We start from the raw sequence: 25922 nt of genomic DNA on the forward strand, positions 1-25922 counted from the left end.
GCTTTTGAATGAAGCTAAAGAATTATATATTGTGAATGGATTTATGGAATGAAAGGCTGATATTTTTTAATTACGGATTACGATTTTAGTGAATTAAGCTCAAATTGAATTCATACGATGCTCTATATATAATGATTATAACACTAAGATTTTATATGAAATATAGCCATAATATTCCTAATTTACAGTATTGTTATATATTTCGGGAATAGCCGATTCCCGGGGATCAAAAAAAGTCGGTAAATTATAAACCCTAAACACACGGTATGTATATGTTTACATGTGGAAAAATGCCCCAATAGATGGCACAAAACACAAGCAATACATGCCGTCTGACTAAATCAGAAAAACATGTGTAGTTCGTTTCCAAAGTGAAATTTTTCTAATCAGATTGTATATAAACAAATTTAAACCACTATTATTGCTATTATTTTATCTAAATATTATTATCCTTAGAAGTTGTAATGTTAGGCACCTTAACACCTCTCTTGCCAGAACCAAAAAGCTGCAGATATAATGGAATCATTCAATTGGCAACAAATTTGGCCACTTAACTTTAAGTAGAAAACTTATAATGAAAATTTCAACCAAAATTTCCAAAATTTTACATTCAAATAGTTTTGGACGTTCGTTCACGAGCTGTGGAATTATTTCAAAAATAAAAAGTTTCTAAACCAATGTATGACAACAGCTGAAGATACTTGTTAGTGCAACTAATAAATTAACATTTCCTAAAACATTTTGGTATTGCATCAAATATTGGTTTAGGATTAAAATGAAAAAAACATTATTCCAAAATTTTGTAAATAATTGATATAAATATTATTAGTATTTTGTAATTAAAATTATGCATTACTAAATAATTTATTTAAAAACATTTCACAAAATTGAAATATCAACAAACTAAATTAAATATTCAACCATAGTAAATATTGATAGAAATTTAAATAAATGCATAAATAATTAATATTATAACAAATTGATTTGATTTTTGTTTTTTTTTCTGCTTAGGAAAACTTAAAATAAAATTAAGTACAACTGTTAGAGAGAGAAATAGAGAATGAGGAACAGAAAACTTAAAATAAAAAAAAAATGAAATATTTTACAAACAAAATATGAACTTATAATTGCAATATTTTCAATTTATGTAACTTTAATTAAGTGAAATCATTGGAACCAATCCCATTTCTTGTAATCAACTTCAGATGTCAATCTAGCGATTTGAGTGTGTTGAGTATTGCCATTGCGCATGAAAACACGACGATTGCCCAATGGTTGTAACTGGCGATAGTTATCGACTAGAGCACCTTCTTGGTTGTCGGACAGTTGACGGAAACGTGAGATCTGGTGAATAAAAAAAAAATGTTAACAAAAACACTTGTAGATTTGTATAAATTAATTACCTGTTTGGGTGATATGGGTATGGGATCTGGATATAGAACCCAGGTAACTGCCTCAGAACAGGGTGGTGTGGTCAAGGAACCTAAAAAAATATAAACAAATGTATTAGTAATAAATATTTTTATTCAATTTATTTTATCATTCAATAATTTTAAACTAAGTACGTAATCATTTTATTATTTAACTATTTATTTATTTATTAATTACTACTGTCTTTTATAGTTATCAGCCATTAAAGGCCTTTGAATATTTGTATATGTGTACATTGACACTTATCGATCAATCACGAAATTTTGAATAGTAATTAACTTAAAATTACGGTGCAAAAAAAAGTTTCCATCATTTTCTTTATCATTTGACAAAATTTTTACGTAAAAAGGTGTGAATTATAAAAACAAATATTTGCTTAGCAAACTATTAAACACAGTAGTGTCACTACATACGGATTTTCTGAAAGTGTTTCGATATTATTTGTTCATGGCAAGTAATCGTATAGATAAAACTTGACAAACAATTGAATCTAATGTTTGTCAAGTTTTCATGAACCAATTTTTAACTATTAACAAGTTTTTCCTTATTTCCTTTTATAAATCTAAATATTTAACAATAAACATACGAAATTAATTTAATTTCAAATCAACTAACTTACCTTTGTATGTATAGAATTTATCAATATCGACACCATGTATTAGAGATGATAGAGAAAATGTGACATTAAAGGCAACTTCATTATTCGCTTCCGGTATCAAGTGTAAATGACGACATATTGTTGTAAGACCAGTGCCTTCATCTTCATCCAACTAAAAAAAAAATGTATTTGTGAATTAGTATTAGGAAATAAATAAGAAAGTTTTCTTGTGCATTTAACAATACTAATGAACTAAAATAACGAATAAGAGACTTATTTTTATACCCTTCAGCTTCGTGAGAAGGGTATATATAAGTTTGTCATTCCGTTTGTAATTTCTACATTTTTCATTTCCGACCCTATAAAGTATATATATTCTGGATCCTTATAGATAGCGGAGTCGATTAAGCCATGTCCGTCTGTCTGTCTGTCTGTCTGTCTGTCTGTCTGTCTGTCTGTCTGTCTGTCTGTCTGTCTGTCTGTCTGTCTGTCTGTCTGTCTGTCTGTCTGTCTGTCTGTCTGTCTGTCTGTCTGTCTGTCTGTCTGTCTGTCTGTCTGTCTGTCTGTCTGTCTGTCTGTCTGTCTGTCTGTCTGTCTGTCTGTCTGTCTGTCTGTCTGTCTGTCTGTCTGTCTGTCTGTCTGTCTGTCTGTCTGTCTGTCTGTCTGTCTGTCTGTCTGTCTGTCTGTCTGTCTGTCTGTCTGTCTGTCTGTCTGTCTGTCTGTCTGTCTGTCTGTCTGTCTGTCTGTCTGTCTGTCTGTCTGTCTGTCTGTCTGTCTGTCTGTCTGTCTGTCTGTCTGTCTGTCTGTCTGTCTGTCTGTCTGTCTGTCTGTCTGTCTGTCTGTCTGTCTGTCTGTCTGTCTGTCTGTCTGTCTGTCTGTCTGTCTGTCTGTCTGTCTGTCTGTCTGTCTGTCTGTCTGTCTGTCTGTCTGTCTGTCTGTCTGTCTGTCTGTCTGTCTGTCTGTCTGTCTGTCTGTCTGTCTGTCTGTCTGTCTGTCTGTCTGTCTGTCTGTCTGTCTGTCTGTCTGTCTGTCTGTCTGTCTGTCTGTCTGTCTGTCTGTCTGTCTGTCTGTCTGTCTGTCTGTCTGTCTGTCTGTCTGTCTGTCTGTCTGTCTGTCTGTCTGTCTGTCTGTCTGTCTGTCTGTCTGTCTGTCTGTCTGTCTGTCTGTCTGTCTGTCTGTCTGTCTGTCTGTCTGTCTGTCTGTCTGTCTGTCTGTCCGTCTGTCTGTCTGTCTGTCTGTCTGTTGAAATCAGTTTTCTGAAGACCCCAGATATCTTCGGGATCCAAATCTTCAATAATTCTGTCAGACATGCTTTCGAGAATTTTGCTATTTAAAATCAGCAAAATCTGTCCACAAATGGCTGAGATATGAGGAAAAAACCAAGACAACCTCGATTTTTGACCAATTTTTTACCTATATCTGGATTACTAAGACATTAATATAGACAATATGGATATCTAATGATAGATATTTCAAAGACATTTGCAACGACGTATATAAGACCATATTAAGTTGGACCTACAATGGGTCAAAATCGGGAAAAAAAATTTTTAACCCGAATTTTTTTTTTTCAAAAAAAAAAATTTAAAAAACCAAAAAAAAATTTTTAAAATTTAAAAAAAAAATTTTAAATTTAAAAAAAAAAAAATTTAATTTAAAAAAAAAAAAATTTAAAATAAATTTTTTTCCAAAAAATAAAAAAAACAACTAAAAAAAATTAAATTTTGTTTACCTAAAAATATTTAAAATTTTGAAGTATAATTTGGTGAAGGGTATATAAGATTCGGCACAGCCGAATATAGCACTCTTACTTGTTAAAATACATTTAGTCTTTTTAATACAGAATTTACAGGATTTAAACAACATACATATGAAATCAAATTTTTTTCAACAGGCCTTTCTAATTTGATTGGCTGATGTATCACCTCCTAACATTCTTGGCTTGTTAACATACAGTGGGAGAATTTCAAAAAAATCTATAATTTCTACACTGATTAAATCAGCAAAAACACATTCCTTTAAAATATCAATAATTTATATTCGTGACTGATTTTCGGAAGTGGGTCTTATTTGGGAGCTATGACCAATTATGGACCGATCACCATGAAATGAAGTCGTGGGATTTATGTCTATATGAAAGATATTTATGTTGAATTTTGTGTGTTTGCCAACATTTTTAAGAGATTTATGCACGTTAAAGTGATTTTTGGAAGCGGGTCTATATGGGAGCTATGACTAATTATGGACCGATCCTAAATTTGGTGACATGAATTTCGTATACAAAACTTATTTGGAGCGAAATTTGTGGAGATACATATAACTTGGTTTCCAATAAATTGATTGTGACATTCGCTGTGTGGCTTGTGGCGCCGTCCTGTTGGAACCACATGTCCTCCAAGTCCATATCATCCAATTGGGGCCAAAAATATTCTGTTATCATTGAACGGTAGCGATTCCCATTCACAGTAACGTGCCGGTCTTGATCATCACGGATCATATGGGCCGACGGCCCAATGACGCCGCCGGCCCATAAACCGCACCAAACCGTAATTTTTTCGGGATGCAATGATGACTCATGGAGTACGTGTGGATTGCTGTCTGACCAATAACGCATATTTTGCTTATTGACGAAACCATTCAGCCAGAAATGAGCCCCATCGCTGAAGATGATTTTTCGATGAAAATCCGCTCTTAATGTTGAGGCTACTAACTCCGAATTTCTGTAGTAAATTTTAATAATTTCGACTCTTTGTTGGATCGTATATCTTTCCATCATGAAATGGCAAACCTTACTGAAGAGAAATGTCAAAAGAGCGGCAAAAAATGGCGTGTTCCTATCGGTCTATTTTTCTAGCATCTCTGTTGAAAAACCCTTTATTTAGTTAGCTAACAAATAGAAAAATTCATTATCACGATCGCTTACAAATAGGGACTTAAATTGGTAATCTATTAAAATTTTTTTTTAAATATCTTATCTGAAAAAAATAATGAAGAAAAAATATTTTAAATCAATTTGAATTAACACATTTCTGTTCATTCAAAGGTTGTATGAATTAATTGTGAATTTGGTAATTACCAAACTAATTCTAAGTAATGCAGGCGGTATTAAGTAGTTAAAGTTGTTTAAATCAAGAATAAAAAATATTAAAATTAAAAATTTTTCATAAAAAATTAAACTAAATATCGTAAAAAACTATATAAAATTGAAAATGTATAATTTTTTTTTGGTCTGGCAAGCTTGCCTCCAACAAAAAACTCACACACGATTTTCAATAAAATTAAGTTCTGAATGTAAAATACTCAAGTATATTTTGTAGATATAAAAAAAAATCTTGTTACTCCCAAAATTTTGAACAAAACTATATGATTAAAATTAATGTTTTTTGTTTATATTCGGCTGTGCCGAATCTTGTATTTCCAATTTCATCACGATGTAAATTATTATAAGACAATTGAATGGTTTATTTCAAAAACAAGTCATTGATTTTGAGTAAAACAAAGAAAACTTCCTAGCAACCTCAAAATTACTTTTACAAAATTTATATTTTTTCTTATGAAAGTTATCCATTTTTGTAATAAGTAGTAGATAAACTTGTTTCTGAAATAAACAACCATCACTACTGCAAATTTCATACGAAATATTCTAAATTTATTAGGAACTTTAAAAGCAAAAGAGTTTAACATCATAATCTCATATTCATATTTGTGCTGAAATAACCATTGAAATAAATTCCCACAAAAACTCTTCATATTCAACCCAGTAGGATTTTAGGGCTTGTAAATCTTTTATTTCTTTCACATTTATTGCAACCTACAACATTTATGACAAAAAAATAGATTAGGACCTAGTACTACATAGTATGAAATAAACCAAGCGCTGTCACTTGACTTATTTCTGCAATAAACACAGATTTCTCGGCTTTGCTTCAGCCATAATAGTGGAGCAGTATTTAATTTGTTTTGCATTAAAGGAGACATTTACCTTTACAAAACATTAATCGCACAATAAATCAGTATAGGATTTTTTTGTTGCTTGACTGGTTTTTGAAATAAATGATTCAATTATGAATGTTCAAGTCAATTTCTGAGGAGGACCTTTTATGAGGACTAGGGACAAATGTACTTTGAACTAATTTGTGTAAAATTTTATCAGGATTGCCACTTAATCCACTTATTTATAACTGGGACTTGTGTATGGGAGCTAGGTGAAATCATAGACCAATATAGGCCATTTGCAGAGAGTATTTGTGGAAAATTTCAGTCAGTCTGTCTGTCTGTTAAAAACACGAAAGGAGCTAGTGTTTTTAACAGACAGACATACGGACGGACAAAGCTAGATCGTCTTAGAATCTTATGAGGACCCAGGATATATAAGTATGTGTTAAATTTCTCTCAAATTTCTATCTAGATTTGGGATTGCATTTTTTTATATTATCAAATGATTCGTGTGTCTATAACATCTTAATATTTAAGAAACAAGTCCAAAACCGAAAATAACCGAAACCGATCAGTTTTAAATTTGATCGTTTATTTGGAAACTCTACACGTCAGTATACACATTAAATGTTCTTAAATATGTGTATGGTAAGTAAAATCCTCGTTACTCCATCCCAATTGATGACAGACTTTTGGGACAATAGCATATTAAAAGAGGTTACTATTTTTTTTATTCTATGAATGATTTTTTAAATATTAGATGTGAATGTAATGCAGACATAATTGAAATACATACTGCAAAATGTCTGCAATACTAAAAAAAACACACTATCATACTTACATTGAAAAAGAAACCCAATACAGCCGCACCATCAGCATAATCCAGCGCTTCGGTCAATGAGGCATATTTCTTATTGCGATGTACAATATGCATTTCCATAGTGTAACGTATGTCATTGACAACATGCTCGGCACCGCGATTATTTTTATCACCCCAATGGAAGTGAATGCCTTCAACCTCAAATTCACCCGGCAACTTGGCACCCCGTATATAAGGCATAAATTCACCATTATCCTTTGCCACGTCAGCTAGTTTTGGTATGCCAATGGATACTGTAGGGAATAGAAAAATGTGCAGGAAATAAAAACACAGGTAAGCAAAACAAAAATGTCATTGAAGAAAACAGTTAGTAAAAATTGGAAGAAAAAAATTCAAAAATTGCATAAAAAAGTTAGGTACAACAGAAAAAAAAAATATAAGGTGGCGCTGAACTGACCGGATTCTCTTATAGAGATGTAGGTGCGTACAAAAAAAAAACATTTCACTAAAATCGGATTATTTACAAAGTTAATTGGTCAACTCTTGAGTGAAGTAAAATTGATAAAAGTTTTGAAAGAATGTGTTTGAAATTTATGCAACTGTAGGCACACAATTTCTCTTAAATTTTCTTTGAATATTTGCAGGTTTTGATACGAATTAAATTTAGCAGTAAAAGAACTAAATAGGAATAAGAATCAATAACTAATTGGTTGAACTTAATAGTTAATTCGATGGAAAAATGTGTTAGGAATTTATGAAACTGTAGGCTCAAATTACTCTTAAATATTCTTTGCATATTTGCACTTCCTGATAAGAATTAATGTGATGGAATTATTTGGCAATTAAAGAACTAAATAGGAATGCATGACTAATTGGTTGAACTCAATAGTTAATTCGATGACAGTTACCCGTATAGTTTGAAAAACCTGTAATGAAAGAAGAGCAAATAATTTTCCATTTTGAGTTTTAAAGGAAGGCAAAGAAAGCTAACTACATATATATGTATATAGTATAAATAAAGGGACAGACAGATTTAACTAGCAGTTCTCCGTTGTTTTTTTGTTTTTGTATCAAAATTTCTAGATCATTAGATCAATTAAACTGGTGCCATTTCAAGACTGAAGGTCTATTCTGTGCATTATTATTTTAAGCATTAAAAATATATATATAAACTTTATAATTTTCTTACCCGTATGACCATTGTTAACCATTTTCAAAGGATATGGCAGCACATTGTGATAACCAATCATATCCACAGCAGGCATATGAAGAGGAATGGTCTGAAAATTGAGTAAAGCAGTTATAAAATTATTCCAATTTTTTAAATTTACAATATTATTTCTCCACAAATACTTAAAACAGATTCTTTGTGATTTGTTGCCAATCGAATGATGTGATTAAAGCTATAGATTTTTTCGAGTCTAGCAATAGAAAGCCTGTTGACACAAATATTGTGTATAACAGCATTTTCTATAGAAAATCTTGTGTATAACAGCATTTTCTATAGAAAATCTTGTGTATAACAGCATTTTCTATAGAAAATCTTGTGTATAACAGCATTTTCTATAGAAAATCTTGTGTATAACAGCATTTTCTATAGAAAATCTTGTGTATAACAGCATTTTCTATAGAAAATCTTGTGTATAACAGCATTTTCTATAGAAAATATTGTGTATAACAGCATTTACTATAGAAAATCTTGTGTATAACAGCATTTTCTATAGAAAATCTTGTGTATAACAGCATTTTCTATAGAAAATCTTGTGTATAACAGCATTTTCTATAGAAAATCTTGTGTATAACAGCATTTTCTATAGAAAATCTTGTGTATAACAGCATTTTCTATAGAAAATCTTGTGTATAACAGCATTTTCTATAGAAAATCTTGTGTATAACAGCATTTTCTATAGAAAATCTTGTGTATAACAGCATTTTCTATAGAAAATCTTGTGTATAACAGCATTTTCTATAGAAAATCTTGTGTATAACAGCATTTTCTATAGAAAATCTTGTGTATAACAGCATTTTCTATAGAAAATCTTGTGTATAACAGCATTTTCTATAGAAAATCTTGTGTATAACAGCATTTTCTATAGAAAATCTTGTGTATAACAGCATTTTCTATAGAAAATCTTGTGTATAACAGCATTTTCTATAGAAAATCTTGTGTATAACAGCATTTTCTATAGAAAATCTTGTGTATAGCTGTATTTTCTATATAGTTCTATAAATAGCAGTATATTCTAAAAAAAATCGTTGTATAACTGTATTTTCTACAGAAAATCAACAGTATAACAGTAACTACGCTAATACGATAATTAATTAAAATGTTCAATCTTAATACTCTGAGAGTGGAGAAAATACTATTTGTATGTTGTTTTGATACTGAAAAGATTTTAATTTTCCATCCCTCCATCCATCAGTTTTAAAAAATGCCCGAGAATGATGAGATTTTTTTAAATTATTTCCCGGAAATGGAAAAAGTCCGGGAAAATAAAGAACACTACGCAGATGTAAATATTTAAATGAATAGAATTTACCTTGCTTGAATGTACCGCTATGGGCGATTGTGTTTTACCCGCACAATGGCCATGATGACGGGCCCAACGTCTTTGATTTGGTTCAGAGTAACCGAAACGATGACCACAAGTTACTAAAAATAGCATGAGATTAAAACAAAATATAATTAAAAAATATATACAAAAAAAATTAATAATAAAATAGTTTTATTTTAAAATCAAAATCTAATCAAAATTCATTAAATAATATTAAAACACTCAATACTTCAAGCAACTACTTGAGTCTGTTCTTATCGTGCACTATTTAAAATGCCACTGATATGGGGTGTTTTCTTGTCAATATTTCAAATGGAAACTAAAATAATATAATTTATCAAAATATTAAAAACTTGTAGAAAAATATAAATGACAAATGTATGTATGACAAAATAAATTAAATTGCTTAGGAAAATATTTAGAACTGATTCTATAATAACTAGTGTAATCGGATAGCCTTGGAACTAGTGATGATTTTGGCACTAGTGATACATTTGCTCTTGAATAATTTTATAGATCTTCTGTTAATTTCCAAATAACTTCATGGAACGGGTAAAAATTAAACATTTCTAGAGAAGGCAAGGTTTGTGATTATTATATATAGAAAACTTTACAACTTTGAGTATTAACATTTTAAAGAAAATACTATTTCCGATACATTTTTAGAAGATCAGTTTCCATAAAAACTAGAAATTCATGATGTAGATATGTTGAGAGATATTTTAATCTATGTTTTGATCATTTTTTGCCATTATCATTATTGAACAAGTAAGAGTGCTATATTCGACTGTGCCGAATCTTATATGCCTTTCACCAAATTATACTTCAAAATACCAATTTAAAATATTTGTAGGTAAACCAAATTTTTTTGTTTTCCAAAATTGTTTTTTTAATTTTTTGGAAAACAAAATTTTTGAATTGTTTTTTCAAAAATAATTTTTTTAAATTTTAAAATTTCTTTTTTGTTTTTTCAATATTTTTTTTAATATTTAGAGAAAAAAATTTTTTGGTGAATAAAAAATTCGGGTTGTCTATCATTAGTTATCCTTATTGTCTATATTAATGACTTAGTTAATCCAGATATAGTGGGTCAAAAATCGAGGTTGTCCTGATTTTTTCCTTATATCTCAGCTATTTGTGGACCGATTTTCTTGATTTTAAATAGCAAGCCGGAAGAATTCCGGAGATATTGATGTATAAATCATGTATGTAAGTTATTTGAGGGCTTCGGAAAGTTGATTTCAACAGACATACGGACATGGCTTAATCGACTCCGCTATCTATAAGTATCCAGAATATATATAATTTATAGGGTCGGAAAATTATATTGTGGAAATTACAAACAGAATGACAAACCTTCTCACGAAGGTGAAGAGTATAAAAACTAAAATTCCTAAAACGGGGAAAATATGTTAGTGTTTTCTTAAATGAGTCCGCACCGACATTATTTGCGGTTTTATATATTACTAAGTTTTGGTGTATCTAAATTATATATAGGGCCATCCAAAAATTATACTTTTTTTATAAATCTGAAATGTTGCTTAAAAATTGTCCGAGTTTTAATATGACTAAGGCAATCTAGACTGTGTTCCTTTAAATGAGATAGTGAGACTGGAAATAGCTTAGGCATTTAACCGGGTGTTGGAATAAGTACTGATCTCAAAGCTTTTTCAAGTTTTCTTCGTGAACAAATTATAAAATAGTATTATACTGAAGGTTTTCTATAGAAAATACAGAGAGCGTTGGATCCTTTATGGAATGAAGCTATGTGCGGTTCTATTTATTCTCTGTGACACAGTCGGAACATGATCTGCTAGCAGAGACAATTGACGGAGTTATTACTTTCCATAGATTTAAACCTTTTGACTTTCTTCACATCCCTGCATTTATTATTTATAGCAAGAAAGGGTTTTAAAAGTATGATCTTATAGATCAATTCGCTAGGTCTCTTATCAGTCATATTATCATAATGTCCTAATATATCACGACTCGGCAGCTCAGCTTAACCGACTCTTAAGCATTCGGCGCACGGTGGCTCATATCTCAATTTCATCGGCCAAAAGACCAACTTTATGTTAACTCCAATTTCAAAACTTTTAATGCCATTCAATAGTAAACACATTGAAACTAAGATAGCCAAAAAATTAGATAAAAAAATTGTCAATTGTGTGCGTGGCATGCTGTTAAAGTCAAATATTTTATGTCATTTTATAAAAATGTGATTTTTGTAAATTTGATCAGAAGTAAATTATCATTACTCGCAAACTATTATAGATAATTGGATGATTTTTCATTTGTTATGTTGGTAGGATAATAGTCTTTAAGAGCTGATATGATTTGTCATTGTACCGTTTATACCTGATGTGTTATTAATTTTTTTCTCAGGTACTATATTTTAGCCAAATTTGAATTTCAGTGGAGTAAAAGTGCTTAGGGTCAAAAGGGGTTAACAAATTTTACAACCAGGAGAAAGTCCAAAGTGTCCTCTTTAAGCCTATATAAACCTGTTGACCTGTTTTGACATGTTGGTTGAACACTTTTTTCATTTGAATGAAATTACTCCCAAATTTTTGTTCTATTTTTATTTTATTTGTTCATATGACTGGCGCAAAGTACAAGTCGCAATTTTGAAGATATTGCGATAAAATTTGGTACATAAATTTGTTTCGGCCCGAGGACGAAGTCTATTGAAAATTACTGAAATCGGTCCACTATTTCACCTAGCACCCATACAAATGTTCTCCCGAAGTTATACTTTATCGGTCGTAAATGGTTAATTTATATATGTATCTACACAAATTTTGCTCCAAATAAGTTTTATATAAACTGAATTAATGTCACCTAATTTTATGATGATCGGTCCATTATTAATCATAGCTCCCATATAAGACCCGCTTCCAAAAATCACTTTCACGAGCATAAATCTCTTAAAAATGTTGGTATAAACATAAAATTTAATAGAAATAACATTCCTATAGACTTAAATCACACGACCTAATTTCATGGCGATCGGTCCATTATTAGTTATAGCTCCCATATAAGACCCGCTTCCGAAAATCACTTTAACGAGCATAAATCTCTTAAAAATGTTGGTATTAACACAAAATTCAATAGAAATAACTTCCATATAGACATAAATCACACGACCTAATTTCATGGCGATAGGTCCATAATTAGTCATAGCTCCCATATAAGACCCGCTTCCGAAAATCATTCATATAGTCGAGCTTGGCCGAACATACTTCCTTACTTGTTTTTATCTGCTGATAACTTTTTTAATAAGTGTAGCTGATTCAAAAAACAAAAAATTTCATACTAAATGCTATAAAAAATTAAAAGTTCAACTTTAACCTTAAATTGCGCAACAACTGCTGAACCGATTTTAATGAAATTAAATCTGGAGAAAAATTCAAGAAGTTATCTGTCCACCAAACAAAATTTCTAAAATATCTCTATCGGTTCAAAAGTTACAGAGTTTTGGCCGATGAAAAACGAAAATGAGCCACTGTGCAGCGTAGGTCTCTGCTGGTTGGTTACGATAGCACAATAAACATAGCATACAGAGTAGTATTATTTTAGGACATTTTTTGCTGGAAAAACAATAAAAACCATTATGAAATATTAGGACATTATGACATGATAAGAGACCTTGTGAATTGACCAATAACTATTGATATTTACATAAAAAATAATAAATGATACTTGTCCTGCTTGACCTCTTTATAAATCCCATTAAATAAATTTACTCTGAAACTACTTCATACTTCTCTATAATTCTAAACAAACAAGAAAATTCCATTAATTTCTTTATTTGTTAAACACAAACGTTGAAAAAATCAGTAAAGATAGAAATGTAATCTTAACAATTAAAATTTCAAATTGAAACAGTAGTCGTTTCAATCGTTATAGCCTTCACTTCAAATGTCATGGTATTCTGGTGTGTGATTAATTTTTTATTTTATTTTCTAGTTGTTTAAGTATTAAATCACATGTGTAAACTAAAGACTTGTATTAAAATATTTAGCACAAATGACTAATTACTACCAGTACAAATAAATGATCAATGGTTGGTAAATAAGGAAATTGAAAAAAAAATCGCTATTAATATTTAAGTATATAATTTATTACTCGTATTTAGAAATCAAAACTAAAAAGTGTATTGTAATAAAATAATTAAATTTGAAAACAAAAAATAACGTCATCGGATTCGATAAGATTTTTATTTATAAGTCAACAAAAGTGTTAATATTTTATGGCTTAATTTTGTTGGCCATAATCTGCAGTATTTAGTGAGTCTCTAAACCATTAAAACTTTTTGTTGCTCAAAAAAAATAAACCTTTACAGCTTTTAAGTTTGTGGGGGTGATTTTTTTTTTTGCTCAGAACTTTTTGTGTGTGTTTTTTTTAATCGTATCAACAACGCATAACGCATGCGTTGTGGTGGAAATATTCTTATACGATTTTTGTTTCACTTGTAAATATGGGGATATAGCTCAGTGGTAGAGCATTCGACTGCAGATCGAGAGGTCCCCGGTTCAAACCCGGGTGTCCCCTGTTCAGAATTTTTTTTTGGTTTTTTTAATTATAAATATTTTTCTAAATTTAGATTTCTTCACGTCTGATGCATTTTATTTAATTTTCAGAATAACATACATAAAAATATGAAATTTCATTATTTCGTTACGAAAAATTTTAAATTTGAACATTTTTATATCGTAATATTTATTTAACTTATGAAGATAGAAAGATATTTTAATCAATGGATAATTTTTGCTATTGTCTTTATATAAATTCCTGAAACGGGGGATAATATCATATGATAATAGCATCAATGGATAATAGCAAAAATTATCCATTGATTAAAATATCTTTCTATCTTCATAAGTTAAATAAATATTACGATATAAAAATGTTCAAATTTAAAATTTTTCGTAACGAAATAATGAAATTTCATATTTTTATGTATGTTATTCTGAAAATTAAATAAAATGCATCAGACGTGCAGAAATCTAAATTTAGAAAAATATTTATAATTAAAAAAACCAAAAAAAAATTCTGAACAGGGGACACCCGGGTTTGAACCGGGGACCTCTCGATCTGCAGTCGAATGCTCTACCACTGAGCTATATCCCCACAATGAAAGTGGAGACAATAGTTGAATAAATAACGCAAACACAACAAAATCTTAAAATAGATTCACACAGAACTGAAAATGTACCAACACCACAGTCTGTAGCGCAGATAATAATGGAAAGAGGCAAGAATCAAAATGAAAACAACTTTAAAATTAAATAAATACAATCAACCACAAACACCCACACAAAACAACAACAAAATTTGATAACAATTCTACAAATAAAACGATTGATTTAAGACTATTTTTAAACATAATAATTAATTGCATCCATCAGATCTTTTTTTTTGTTTTTGCCTGCAGGCATTGTGACAGAAACCGCAGGAAATTTTTTGCAATTTTATTTGTAACTTTTTTAATTTACTTTGGAATCTGTTTTATAAATATAAACAACACAATGATAAGAACTAACAAATAATAAATAAAACTTAATATTTACGAAATCGTACATACGTTATTTTCATACTTAAACACGTGACTTAATTTTCCTTTTTTTTTTTTTGTTATTAATAAATTAACAAATATTGTTATTGTTTTATTTGCTTGTAAAAATAAACAAATTTAATAATTATACCCTTCACCTTCGTGAGAAGGGTATACTATATAAGTTTGTCATTCCGTTTGTAATTTCTACATTTTTCATTTCCGACTAGAGTATTCAAAACCGAAACCGAAAACCGAAAACCGGCCAACCGGTTTTTTTCATCTTTGTAAACTTGACCGGTTTCGGTTTTCATTAACATTGCCGTTTTTTGAAAAACCGGTTTTTGTAAGACGGTTAACCGGTTTTAATGAAATGTATTTTCAAAAGCTCATTTAAACATATTTTTGAAATACTTTGACACCATTTTTAAAAATATCGATTAATTTTATAGACAATTTTCGCATTTGACAATATTTCGTAAAATATATTAAATAATTGCCTTAAGAATTCAAACATTTTAAATTAGCGTATTTTTCATATTGAATAAAAATTTAATATAAACCGATTAACCGGTTTTTTTGAAGACAAAAACCGAAACCGGATAATCGGTTTTTTTAAAACATAAAAATCAAAACCGGTTTTTTCAAAAACACACCTTTTCGGTTAAACCGGAAACCGGTTTTTTAATTTTGCAGGTTTTTTGGACCCTATAAAGTATATTTATTCTGGATCCTTATAGATAGCGGAGTCGATTAAGCCATGTCCGTCTGTCTGTTGAAATCAATTTTCTGAAGACCCGTGATATCTTCGGGATCCAAATCTTCAATAATTCTGTCAGTCATGCTTTCGAGAAGTTTGCTATTTAAAATCAGCAAAATCGGTCCACAAATGGCTGAGATATGAGGAAAAAAAACAGGACAACCTCGATTTTTGACCTATATCTGGATTTCTTAGTCATTAATATAGACAATATGGATAATGATAGATATTTCAAAGACCTTTGCAACGACGTATATAAGACCATAGTAAATTGGACCTACAATGGGTCAAAATCGGAAAAAATGTTTTTTAACCCGAATTTTTTTTTCACCAAAAAGAAATTAAAAAATTTAAAAAAATTTAAATTTAAAAAAAAAACAATTCGAAATTTTTTTTTCCAAAAAATTAAAAAACTCCAAAAAAATTAAATTTTGTTCACCTAAAAATAATTAAAATTTTTATTTTGAAGTATAATTTGGTGAAGGGTATATAAGATTCGGCACAGCCGAATATAGCTATTTTACTTGTTTTTTTTTGTATTTTTATCGTCTTAAAACAAACATGTACAAATGCAAGTAGTTTATGGTCAAGTTCAATTTTCATATAAAAATTTTTTTATCGTTTTTCGGTTGAAATTGATGTGTTAAATTGTGTCTACAAACCGTTTAACGATAAAAAAAATCAAGATACACAAATTTAAGTTATATAACACAGCAATATAAAAGTGAAGGAAAACAAGTAAGAGTGCTATATTCGGCTGTGCCGAATCTTATATACCCTTCACCAAATTATACTTCAAAATTTTAAATATTTTTAGGTAAACAAAATTAAATTTTTTTTCCAGATGTTTTTTGAATTTTTTGGAAAAAAAAATTTTTCGATTGTTATTTTAAATTTTTTTTTTTAAATTTTAAAATTTTTTTTTTTTTTAAATTTAAAAAAATTTTTTTTTTTAAATTTTAAAATTTTTTAAATTTAAAAATTTTTTTTTTTTAATTTTAAAAATTTTTTTTTTGTTTTTTAAATTTTTTTTTTTTTTAAAAAAAAATTCGGGTTCAAAATTTTTTTCCCGATTTTGACCCATTGTAGGTCCAACTTACTATGGTCTTATATACGTCGTTGCAAATGTCTTTGAAATATCTATCATTAGATATCTATATTGTCTATATTAATGTCTTAGTAATCCAGATATAGGTAAAAAAATAGGTCAAAAATCGAGGTTGTCTTGGTTTTTTCCTCATATCTCAGCCATTTGTGGACCGATTTTGCTGATTTTAAATAGCAAAATTCTCGAAAGCATGTCTGACAGAATTATTGAAGATTTGGATCCCGAAGATATCTAGGGTCTTCAGAAAACTGATTTCAACAGACAGACAGACAGACGGACAGACAGACAGATAGACAGACAGACAGACGGACATGGCTTAATCGACTCCGCTATCTATAAGGATCCAGAATATATATACTTTATAGGGTCGGAAATGAAAAATGTAGAAATTACAAACGGAATGACAAACTTATATATACCCTTCTCACGAAGGTGAAGGGTATAAAAATATGCAGGTTCATGTTTTGTTGGAGTCCATAGAGGATGGTAATACATACTTTTAATAATCTCTGGTTATTTTTTTAACGTGACGATATACAGACAGTTCCCATACAAAAAAATGTTTGTTCAAATTTTGAAGAGTGCCTAAAAGTTAAGTGCTGAAAATTTGAGCCAAATCGGACAACGATTTCTGGACTCGCATCTAGGTCAAAGTTCAGATATATGCAAAATTTTACTATTTATATGAAATAAATAGGTGAAACTCGTTAACTTTCTGCATTGTTTTCTAGAAATGTGTAGATTTATTTATATTAATGAATATTACATTAAAAACTATTTTTTGGAAATTAACCCCTTTAGGTCAAAATGACCCAAAAACTTTTTATTATCGCCAAAATTCGGAAAAAATTCAAATTTTTCAGTTTTTGTAAAAATTTTGCTACTAAATAAATACTTTTGCAATTGAGTGCAAAAGAATCGAAATGTGTACGTAGTTATCGTTGTAATGAGATATAAATGACAAAATTTGGTTAAAAAATATTAAAGTTATTACTAGGGGGCGGATTTTCATGCATTTATTATCGGAAAATATGCGCCTAAAATATGCTTCAAAAAAATCAAAATATGACCTAAAAATTTAAAAAATATGCACTTATATTTTTGTGCCAGCAGTTAGAACTCTTTAAATTATACCAGGAATTTAACAATTAAAGTTCTAAAACAATTTTTAGCATAACTTTTCTTCTGAAAAAACGATGTAATATCTTGGTATGAATACTTATTTAAAGCCATAGAGCATTGGTAGGCAAAAAGAGGCATTTAATTTGTGTGCTCTTTTGGGTAAAAAATAAAATATCCACAACAACATCAAGAAACTGAATGAATTGTGTGTATTTTTACGCACTTTTGTTCACATTCGGGTTGTTTGACGAAAATCATCGTAACTTGAACAATATGAACGCCTACCATGGCCATAGAGGTTCTATATTGTGACTTTCCTTTTAAAATCATCAATATTTTGATTGTGCTGTAAAGTAGCATCCAACCTTAATTTTTATCTCGTAATAACCCAGAAATTAAGCAATTAGTAAATGTATCCCTTATAGACGGAAATTGTTAATAATGTCTGATCACTTGGCTGACTACAATTTATATATTTTGGGTCATTTGACGAGCTATTTGTAATTCAGAGATAAGTCAATTGATTACTTTATACATCGCATGTAATCTAGCATAAAGACAACTTTCACTTAAGTGTCTATGTAATCTATAGTGTAGGGACTTTAAACGTTAATTGTGTAGTGCATTTGTCTCTAAGTTATCCAAAATCACTAGTTTACGACAGTCTCGTAGAACGGCTTGAAAATGACTGTTAGGAGCGGTTAAACTAAACTTTTTTGAAGAAAAATTTTTTGAAATGATAATTTTCAATTACTGATAGAGAAATTAAGAACTTAATACTAGTTTTTCGATGTCGAACGAAGTTAGTCAATAAAATTTACTGCTATTTCTATAACAAATTCAACAAAGAAATGTTTGTCGAAACAATGTATTGCCCATTAACGACAAAAAATTATATTTTTATTAAAAATTGGCATAATATGCATATAAATATACATTTTGAAGTAAAATATAACAAAATATGCATTATCAATAAAATATGCAAAAATATGCATTAACAAATCGATGCCATTTTGCAGCAAAATGTGCGATTCGGATAGATAATTAGTCTACATTGTATTTGGACGTTCGAGAAAAAACATGCATTTGCATATAAATCCGCCCCCTAGTTATTACAAATTCGCCAGACCATTAACGTGTCTCAGGCCACTTGAACAAGAAATTTAGGGAACAAAATTAACATATTTCGAGAAAAATTTAAATAAAAGCTAATTTTTATTTAAAATATATCCGTATTAATTTAATTTTTAACGGCTGTTTCGATCTCCATTTTCAAATTTTTACAAATTTAGTTAAACAAATTTCAGAATTTTTTAATCATCACATTGGGATTTATTGAGATCATAATAGGGAATAAAAATAAGAAAAAATTATGTCAATAAGTCTTACAGTTTATCCATACCCGCGATTTAAATTTTGCGATTTTCAAGAAAAACTAAAACTTACAACGTTGTCAGAAAAATGCTCAGAAAATGGTTAACATTTTTCTGACAACGTTGTAAGATCTGCCAACCGTGTATCAGCTAGTTTCTAGGATAAATATAATCTATTTACATGCTTCGTTAAAACCTAGATTAAACTAAAAATTGTGTTGCTCACTTATTGTTTATTTACTATATAATCTAGGTTTAACTGAGCATCATTGTTGAGTTAAACCTAAGTATAAAATGGCAAAGCACAAAAATATGAAAAATAAAATAAACAATTCAGTACAACAGCTTTTTGTTGTTGATTTGCTTTATTAATTAATGTTAACATCAATATAATTTTTAATATATGTACATTTTATATACTTTAATGACACTTTTTCTTTTACAGTGATAAAATTTACAAGAAAAGTTATGTACGCTACAGCTTTTTCTTATAAAATTTAAAGTAACACATGTGATCCCATGATCCCGGCTAAATATATTTCAGGTTTAATATAACAGCATGTTAAGCTACGTTTAACTGACAAGTTAGAAACTAGCTCTAAAGGTTATCATTATTAGATATTGTAGTTTGGCTTCGAATAAATTTATTTAACTTTTCATAAGTCTGGACATGTTGCTCAAGAGTAATAAATAGTAAATAACAGTAAATTTTTCATGATATGGATTTTTCCGCAAAACCTGAAAATCTGACTAGTATTGATTCTAAAAATAATTTCGTACAATAATCAGCAAATCACTCTACAAATATATTCTATATAATGACTGATATTTATAAACGTGTGTAAATGTGAAAAAAGCAAATCACAGAATATTATAATTAAAAAAAACTTAAAATATGTAAATTCTGTAAAATTGTTATTAATGCACAAAAACTAATAAAAACAAGTAAGAGAGCTATATTCGGCTGTGCCGAATCTTATATACCCTTCTCCAAATTATACTTCAAAATAAAAATGTTAAATATTTTTAGGTAAACAAAATTTTTTTTAATTTTTTTCCAAAGTTGTTTTTTTTTAATTTTTTGGAAAAATAAATTTTTCAATTGTTTTTAAAATTTTTTTAAATTTTAAATTTTTTTTTTAAATTTTAAATTTTTTTTTTGGTTTTTAAATTTTTTTTTTAATATTTAGGGAAAAATAAACTTTTGGTAAAAAAAAAAATTAGGGTTAAAAAATATTTATCCGATTTTGACCCGTTGTAGGTCCAACTTACTATGGTCTTATATACGTTGTTGCAAAGGTCTTTGAATTATCTAGTGAGATTAAATCTTAATTTGCAATTAGATAAAATTTGTATTACGTTTTAATAAATTTAAAGAATCATTTAACAAAGAAATTATAATTTGTCTACAAAATACATTTTTTGTAAAACCGGAATTACAAACTGGATGACTTTTCGATTCAGTTATTTTTTTAATCTTACCAATAAATTACTTTATTAAAAAAATCTACAAATATGTATTTGCCTACATTTTATTTTTGAAAATATCACACAAATTGATTTTTACAAAAATGTTTTGTATGTTTATCATTTTAAATTTTGACTAAAGATTAATAACAGTTAAACTTTTGAACAAACTAACTGATAAACTGCTCTATTTACATGTGAATTGGCAATACAAATATGTATTATTTTTCTTAACTTTTTATGGCGCTTTATTTTAAAAAATATCTATTTATATTCATGTAATTTGTTGTTTATTTAATTTCTTTGAATATTAAATGAGCTGTTGACACAGTTTGTGTTTTAGAAACTCGACTAATTTAATAGTTTATAAATATTTAATAAAAAAAAGTACATACAAACATATGTATATAGACAAAATTTTCTAAACATTTTATTACAAAGAATCGTTTAGGAAATATTCAAGTTTTTACTAAATCCCCTACTTCAAATGTCTTTCATGAACGAAGTCATTGATTTGAGCCATAAAGTCAACAATAAAGTGTCAGTTTTTACAGTTGTTGTTCAACTGTCACTATCTTGTTGACTTCATCACTCAAATTAAGGATTTCGTTTATGATCGACAGACGCAACTCTAGTTAAAACCACTGGCCTCTATATACATATTTACAATAAATTTAGAAAGTCTAACTTCATATACATATTTCTTTTAAATATTTTATATGAGATCATACAGATTATAAAAGTTTTATTATTATGATGAATATTTTATGTTTTGTTTATTTTTGTCATTTATTTGTTTCTATAAATATTTGTCTAAAATTTAGACTCTAAATGTACATATTTGAAAATAGTTTGTATATCTAAAGCCTTAGAGTTTTAAATTAAATATTGTCATGTGATGCTAAAATACTTTTTTGTTCATTCACACATTTATTAGCAAAACTTTTTTTTTTATTTAATTTTTATATTTTTTGCGCTACTTTATGTACAAGTAAGTATTGTGTATTAGTTATCGTATCACATTTTATTTTATTTTTACTTGTACTTGACTTTTATTATTTACTGCTATTTGTTTGTTTATTTTTTAAATAAATTTAATGTTATGTTGAACTTGTTTAAATGAAAAATATAATAAACTTTTTGTGACATAATGAGTTTAATCAAGTTGTCAATTATTGTTATTTACTACTCGTATTTATGTAAATGATATATTTAAATAATAACGGTAAATAATAGTGTGAACATATCTTAATGGCATATTATGATGATTTATTTGAGCAAAATAATAATACATATTTATTTTCAATTACAAAGAATCACATGATCCCTGTGTATTTTAGGATATGTTCTGATTTGTTTCAAACCTTTTCTAATGAATTTTAAAACACAATTGGCATATTGACCATTTTGTGCAAATTGTCTTGCATTGGTATATTTTAATTCAAAGCTAACAAAATATACAGAGATGAACTTGCTACACTTTAAATATGCAACACTTTATATTTGCCTTTTGTGTATGCAATACATAATTGCAAACTGACAGCAGCTGACAATAAGCAAAAAAAAATGTAGTGAGATTGTCATATTCGTCACAGCCGAATCTTATATATCACCAGGAACCGGAACATATAGTTTGATCCAAAACCGGGGTTTGGACTGTTGTCTGTTGAAATCCACTTTCGTTTCGAAGCCCCCAATAACTTACATACACGATTCATACATCCACAAATGGCTGAGATATAAGGAAAAAACCAGGACAACCTCGATTTTTTACCTATTTTTGACCTATATCTGGATTACTCAGTCATTAATATAGACAATATGGATAATGATAGATATTTCAAAGACCTTTGCAACGACGTATACAAGACCATAGTAAGTTTGACCTGCAATGGGTCAAAATCGGAAAAAATATTTTTTAACCCGAATCACCGAAATATTAAAAAAAAATTGAAAAAAAATTTTAAATAAAAAATTTAAATTTAAAAACAATTCGTAAAAATTTTATTTCCAAAAAATTAAAAAAACTACTTTGGAAAAAAAATAAATTTAGATTACCTAAAAAAAAATTAAAATTTTTGGTGAAGGGTATATAAGTTTCGGCACAGCCGAATAAAGCTTTCTTACTTATTTATATAGGTTTTATAAAAGATTTTCTTCAAAAATTCGGGTTAAGAAAATAGTTGGAAAGTCATTTGAAATAGCTTTCATTTGATATATATTAAATAGAATTAAAATTCCAAGATATACTAGGATAAAATATTTTCTAAATTAAAGTCACACCCAATCGAAAATGGGAGTCGCCGATGAATAATTTATATTGGTTTTCTCTAGAACCGAAATTTCAACTAACACATGGATAGACGGGAATCGTTAGATCGAATCCGCTATTTGTAAGGATCCAGAATATTCACAAGGTCATATTGTCATAATGTCCTAATATTTCGCAATGGTTTAAGACATTTGTAATAGCCTTTCAAGTAAAAAATGTCTTAAAATGTTACTACTCTGTATGCTATGTTTATTGTGTTATCGTAACCAACCAGCAGAACCCTGCGCCGAACGCCTAAGAGTCGGTTAAGCCGAGCCGCCGAGTCGTGAAATATTAGGACATTAAGACAATATGACATGATACGAGATCTTGTGAATTGATCAAATATGTATGTATATATCCTTTCATGGTTTATAAGCACGAAGCCATAGGTGGTCATTGTTCAGTTTTTATTGTTAATGGACCTAAAACGATTTCGTACCATGTACGACGTTTCCGTAGTCTTGAACAATCTCCATATTTTTACTTCCAACACAAAAAAATTGGTCATCACACAGTGGAGGAGTTTCGAAAAAAGGAGATAAAGTTTCAAATGGCTATAGAAGAGGTGTATTTGAGCGGAGTACCTCAGGTATATGGACAATTTAAAACGATGCCAAATGTTTGTTCTCGTTCCGATTTAAAAGATTTAATTTATAGATCCAAATCTTCCCGATTTTTGTTTAATATATTATTTTTAAATGACAACAAATTAATAAGTATTTATAAAAAAGAATTGTTTAAAAATCTTCACTTACTTAATAGTCAGTGCTATCTTTTCCCAAAAGATAGCACTGAATAATTTCAAAATTTCTATTACAGCGAGGACCAGAGCCTTCCAAAATAGATATATTTTTAAGCCAATAGTTCTCTAATCGCATAGTGAATTTGTTTATATGCCGTAATATGTTCTAAACTATTTAGCAAAGGGAATTTTTTGCAAAATAATTAGCTGAATTTTGCCGTTTTGTAATATATTACTTGTTACTGCATTACCGACTTACAATATGGAAATATTGATCGTACCTAAGGGCACTGCTACACGTTCAATATATATTGACCGCGATCCAATATCGCGATATTTATTGAACGTGTAGCATGCAGTATTGATGGATAGCGGTCCAAATCGCAGAATAACCTAATTTTTCGTGATCCATTACAATGGATCGCGATCCTAAGATAATCTTCAACATTCCCCAGATTTGTTGAACCGCCACCAAAAATACGGTCATCACTCCGATTGCAAAACATTGAAATATTGGTCATGTTGAAGGAATATTCTTAGTCGATCTGAAGAATGGTGGAATTTGGAGAAACACAGCCTAATATAAATTATCACTTGTCACCACTGACATGTGACTAAATGTTGGAAAAAGTCTGGATTTATTTGTCTGAAAAATGTTTATATAAAAATATACAGTTCACTATTATATCATTTGATTTAATTTCAGTATGAGTGTTTACTTAAATTTTAATAAAAAATGTTATTCGCCGGAAATTATTTTTATAAAAATATACTATTTTAAAATCACATTTGTAAGTATTTAGATAGGTAGATGTTATTTTAGGGGGATTTTATTACAAACATTCATTAGCATTTTATTTTATTATCTGTAATGGGTTTAATATTTTTATTTATTTATTTGATTTTTATAGAAACTCAGTATGTACTTAAAACACAATTTATAAGTTCAAATTTAATATGTTTCACAATTAAAAATACAAGCATTTTGATATTTTATTATGATTAGTTAGTTTTTATTAAACACATATTTTATTTAGTCCTATTTATTCATTAACACTATTATTTTTGGCAAATAAATATTATATTTTGATTTATTTAATTAATTAATTACCTTGGCCTATAACTAAAACAGTGGCAAAAATTAATAAAATCTTTGGTAACATGTTTGCAATTGATTTATAATGACTAGTATAATAGATTTTTCATAAAATAACACGTTAAGGATATAAGGATTCGAAAATTTATTTATAATTTTTATTATTATTCTTTTTTTTTCTTTTCTTTGCACACGCCCGTTTTACTTGAACCGTTTTATTAAACCATCACCACACGACAGGGTGTCATCGCACACTAAACACTGATCAGCATTTACAGGTAAAATGAAAACGAAAATGCTTCAGTTAAACTTCTTCAAAATCGATAACACAACTACATAAATCGCGGGAAATTTTTATTCGAAATTCTCCGAAATCTTACCATTGGGATTTTTTTCTTTTAACCTTTTATCTGTTTCTTTCTTTCTAACTTGACGTAGTTTTTGTTTTCTCTTTAAAAAATTAATGAATGCGTAAAATAATGTTAAATACAAATGCAAAATTATAAATATTTAGTTGACACTAAATGATTTAGTTTTCAAATTCAGATCTCCATACGTGCGAATGTTTATATAAATAAATAATATTAAATAAGTTAGTATGTAAACAAAAATGTATGTAAATAAATTCTCTTATACTCGTAACGAAAATCAATATTTGAATATCTATTGAATGTTAACAAATCATATGTAACAGTAGTCCATTCAAATATTGATATGAACGAGTGAATTCTGTATTGTACATATTTCTAACTTTTGATAATATTAGTAAAGAACACTAGTTGGCTGTTGATATGAAAGTGTGATTAGTAGTACGATCTAATCATGATGACGGCTATGAGTTCGATCGTTGGTGATAATGAAAATTAAGTCATTTAAACTATTTTGGCTGACTTTGAGTTGTATTGAAATAAATACATTTATTTAAAATCCCCTACATTATTATAACGTTTTTTCAAAACTTGTTGCTTAATTTGTAACACAATAAATTGATTCTACTATCATTTGAGGTTATGATGAAGTAAATTTGCTTAAAAATTCATTCA

The 25922-nt window shown here is 28.7% G+C and overlaps 1 protein-coding gene and 2 non-coding genes across 3 annotated transcripts; 1 reads left to right on the top strand and 2 right to left on the bottom strand.

Moving 5' to 3' along the window:
* Positions 1-834: 834 nt before the first annotated feature.
* CAH9 (Carbonic anhydrase 9) lies at positions 835-25123 on the bottom strand. The gene is made up of 7 exons (XM_065508542.1): positions 24895-25123; positions 9326-9438; positions 7975-8065; positions 6807-7078; positions 2051-2201; positions 1404-1483; positions 835-1344 (listed from the first exon to the last, which is right to left on the bottom strand). The coding sequence occupies exons 1-7, from the start codon at positions 24944-24946 to the stop codon at positions 1168-1170; spliced, it is 936 nt and encodes a 311-aa protein (XP_065364614.1). The 5' UTR covers positions 24947-25123; the 3' UTR covers positions 835-1167.
* TRNAC-GCA (transfer RNA cysteine (anticodon GCA)) lies at positions 13823-13894 on the top strand. Its single transcript has one exon. It is a non-coding gene; the product is annotated as a tRNA-Cys (tRNA).
* On the bottom strand, positions 14402-14473 carry TRNAC-GCA (transfer RNA cysteine (anticodon GCA)). The gene has a single exon. It is a non-coding gene; the product is annotated as a tRNA-Cys (tRNA).
* Positions 25124-25922: the final 799 nt, after the last annotated feature.

The sequence above is a fragment of the Calliphora vicina genome, chromosome 1, assembly GCF_958450345.1.
Source record: "Calliphora vicina chromosome 1, idCalVici1.1, whole genome shotgun sequence".
Lineage (NCBI taxonomy): Eukaryota > Metazoa > Arthropoda > Insecta > Diptera > Calliphoridae > Calliphora > Calliphora vicina.

What these genes read in the sequence shown, in the direction of transcription:
- CAH9 (XM_065508542.1), bottom strand. Translation starts at nt 24,946, where the DNA reads ATGTTACCAAAGATTTTATTAATTTTTGCCACTGTTTTAGTTATAGGC. An exon ending in TAGCGGTACATTCAAGCAAG is followed by an intron (nt 8,066 to 9,325) that starts GTAAATTCTATT and finishes CTCAATTTTCAG; the next exon opens with ACCATTCCTCTTCATATGCC. An exon ending in GGTTAACAATGGTCATACGG is followed by an intron (nt 7,079 to 7,974) that starts GTAAGAAAATTA and finishes TATTCCCTACAG; the next exon opens with TATCCATTGGCATACCAAAA.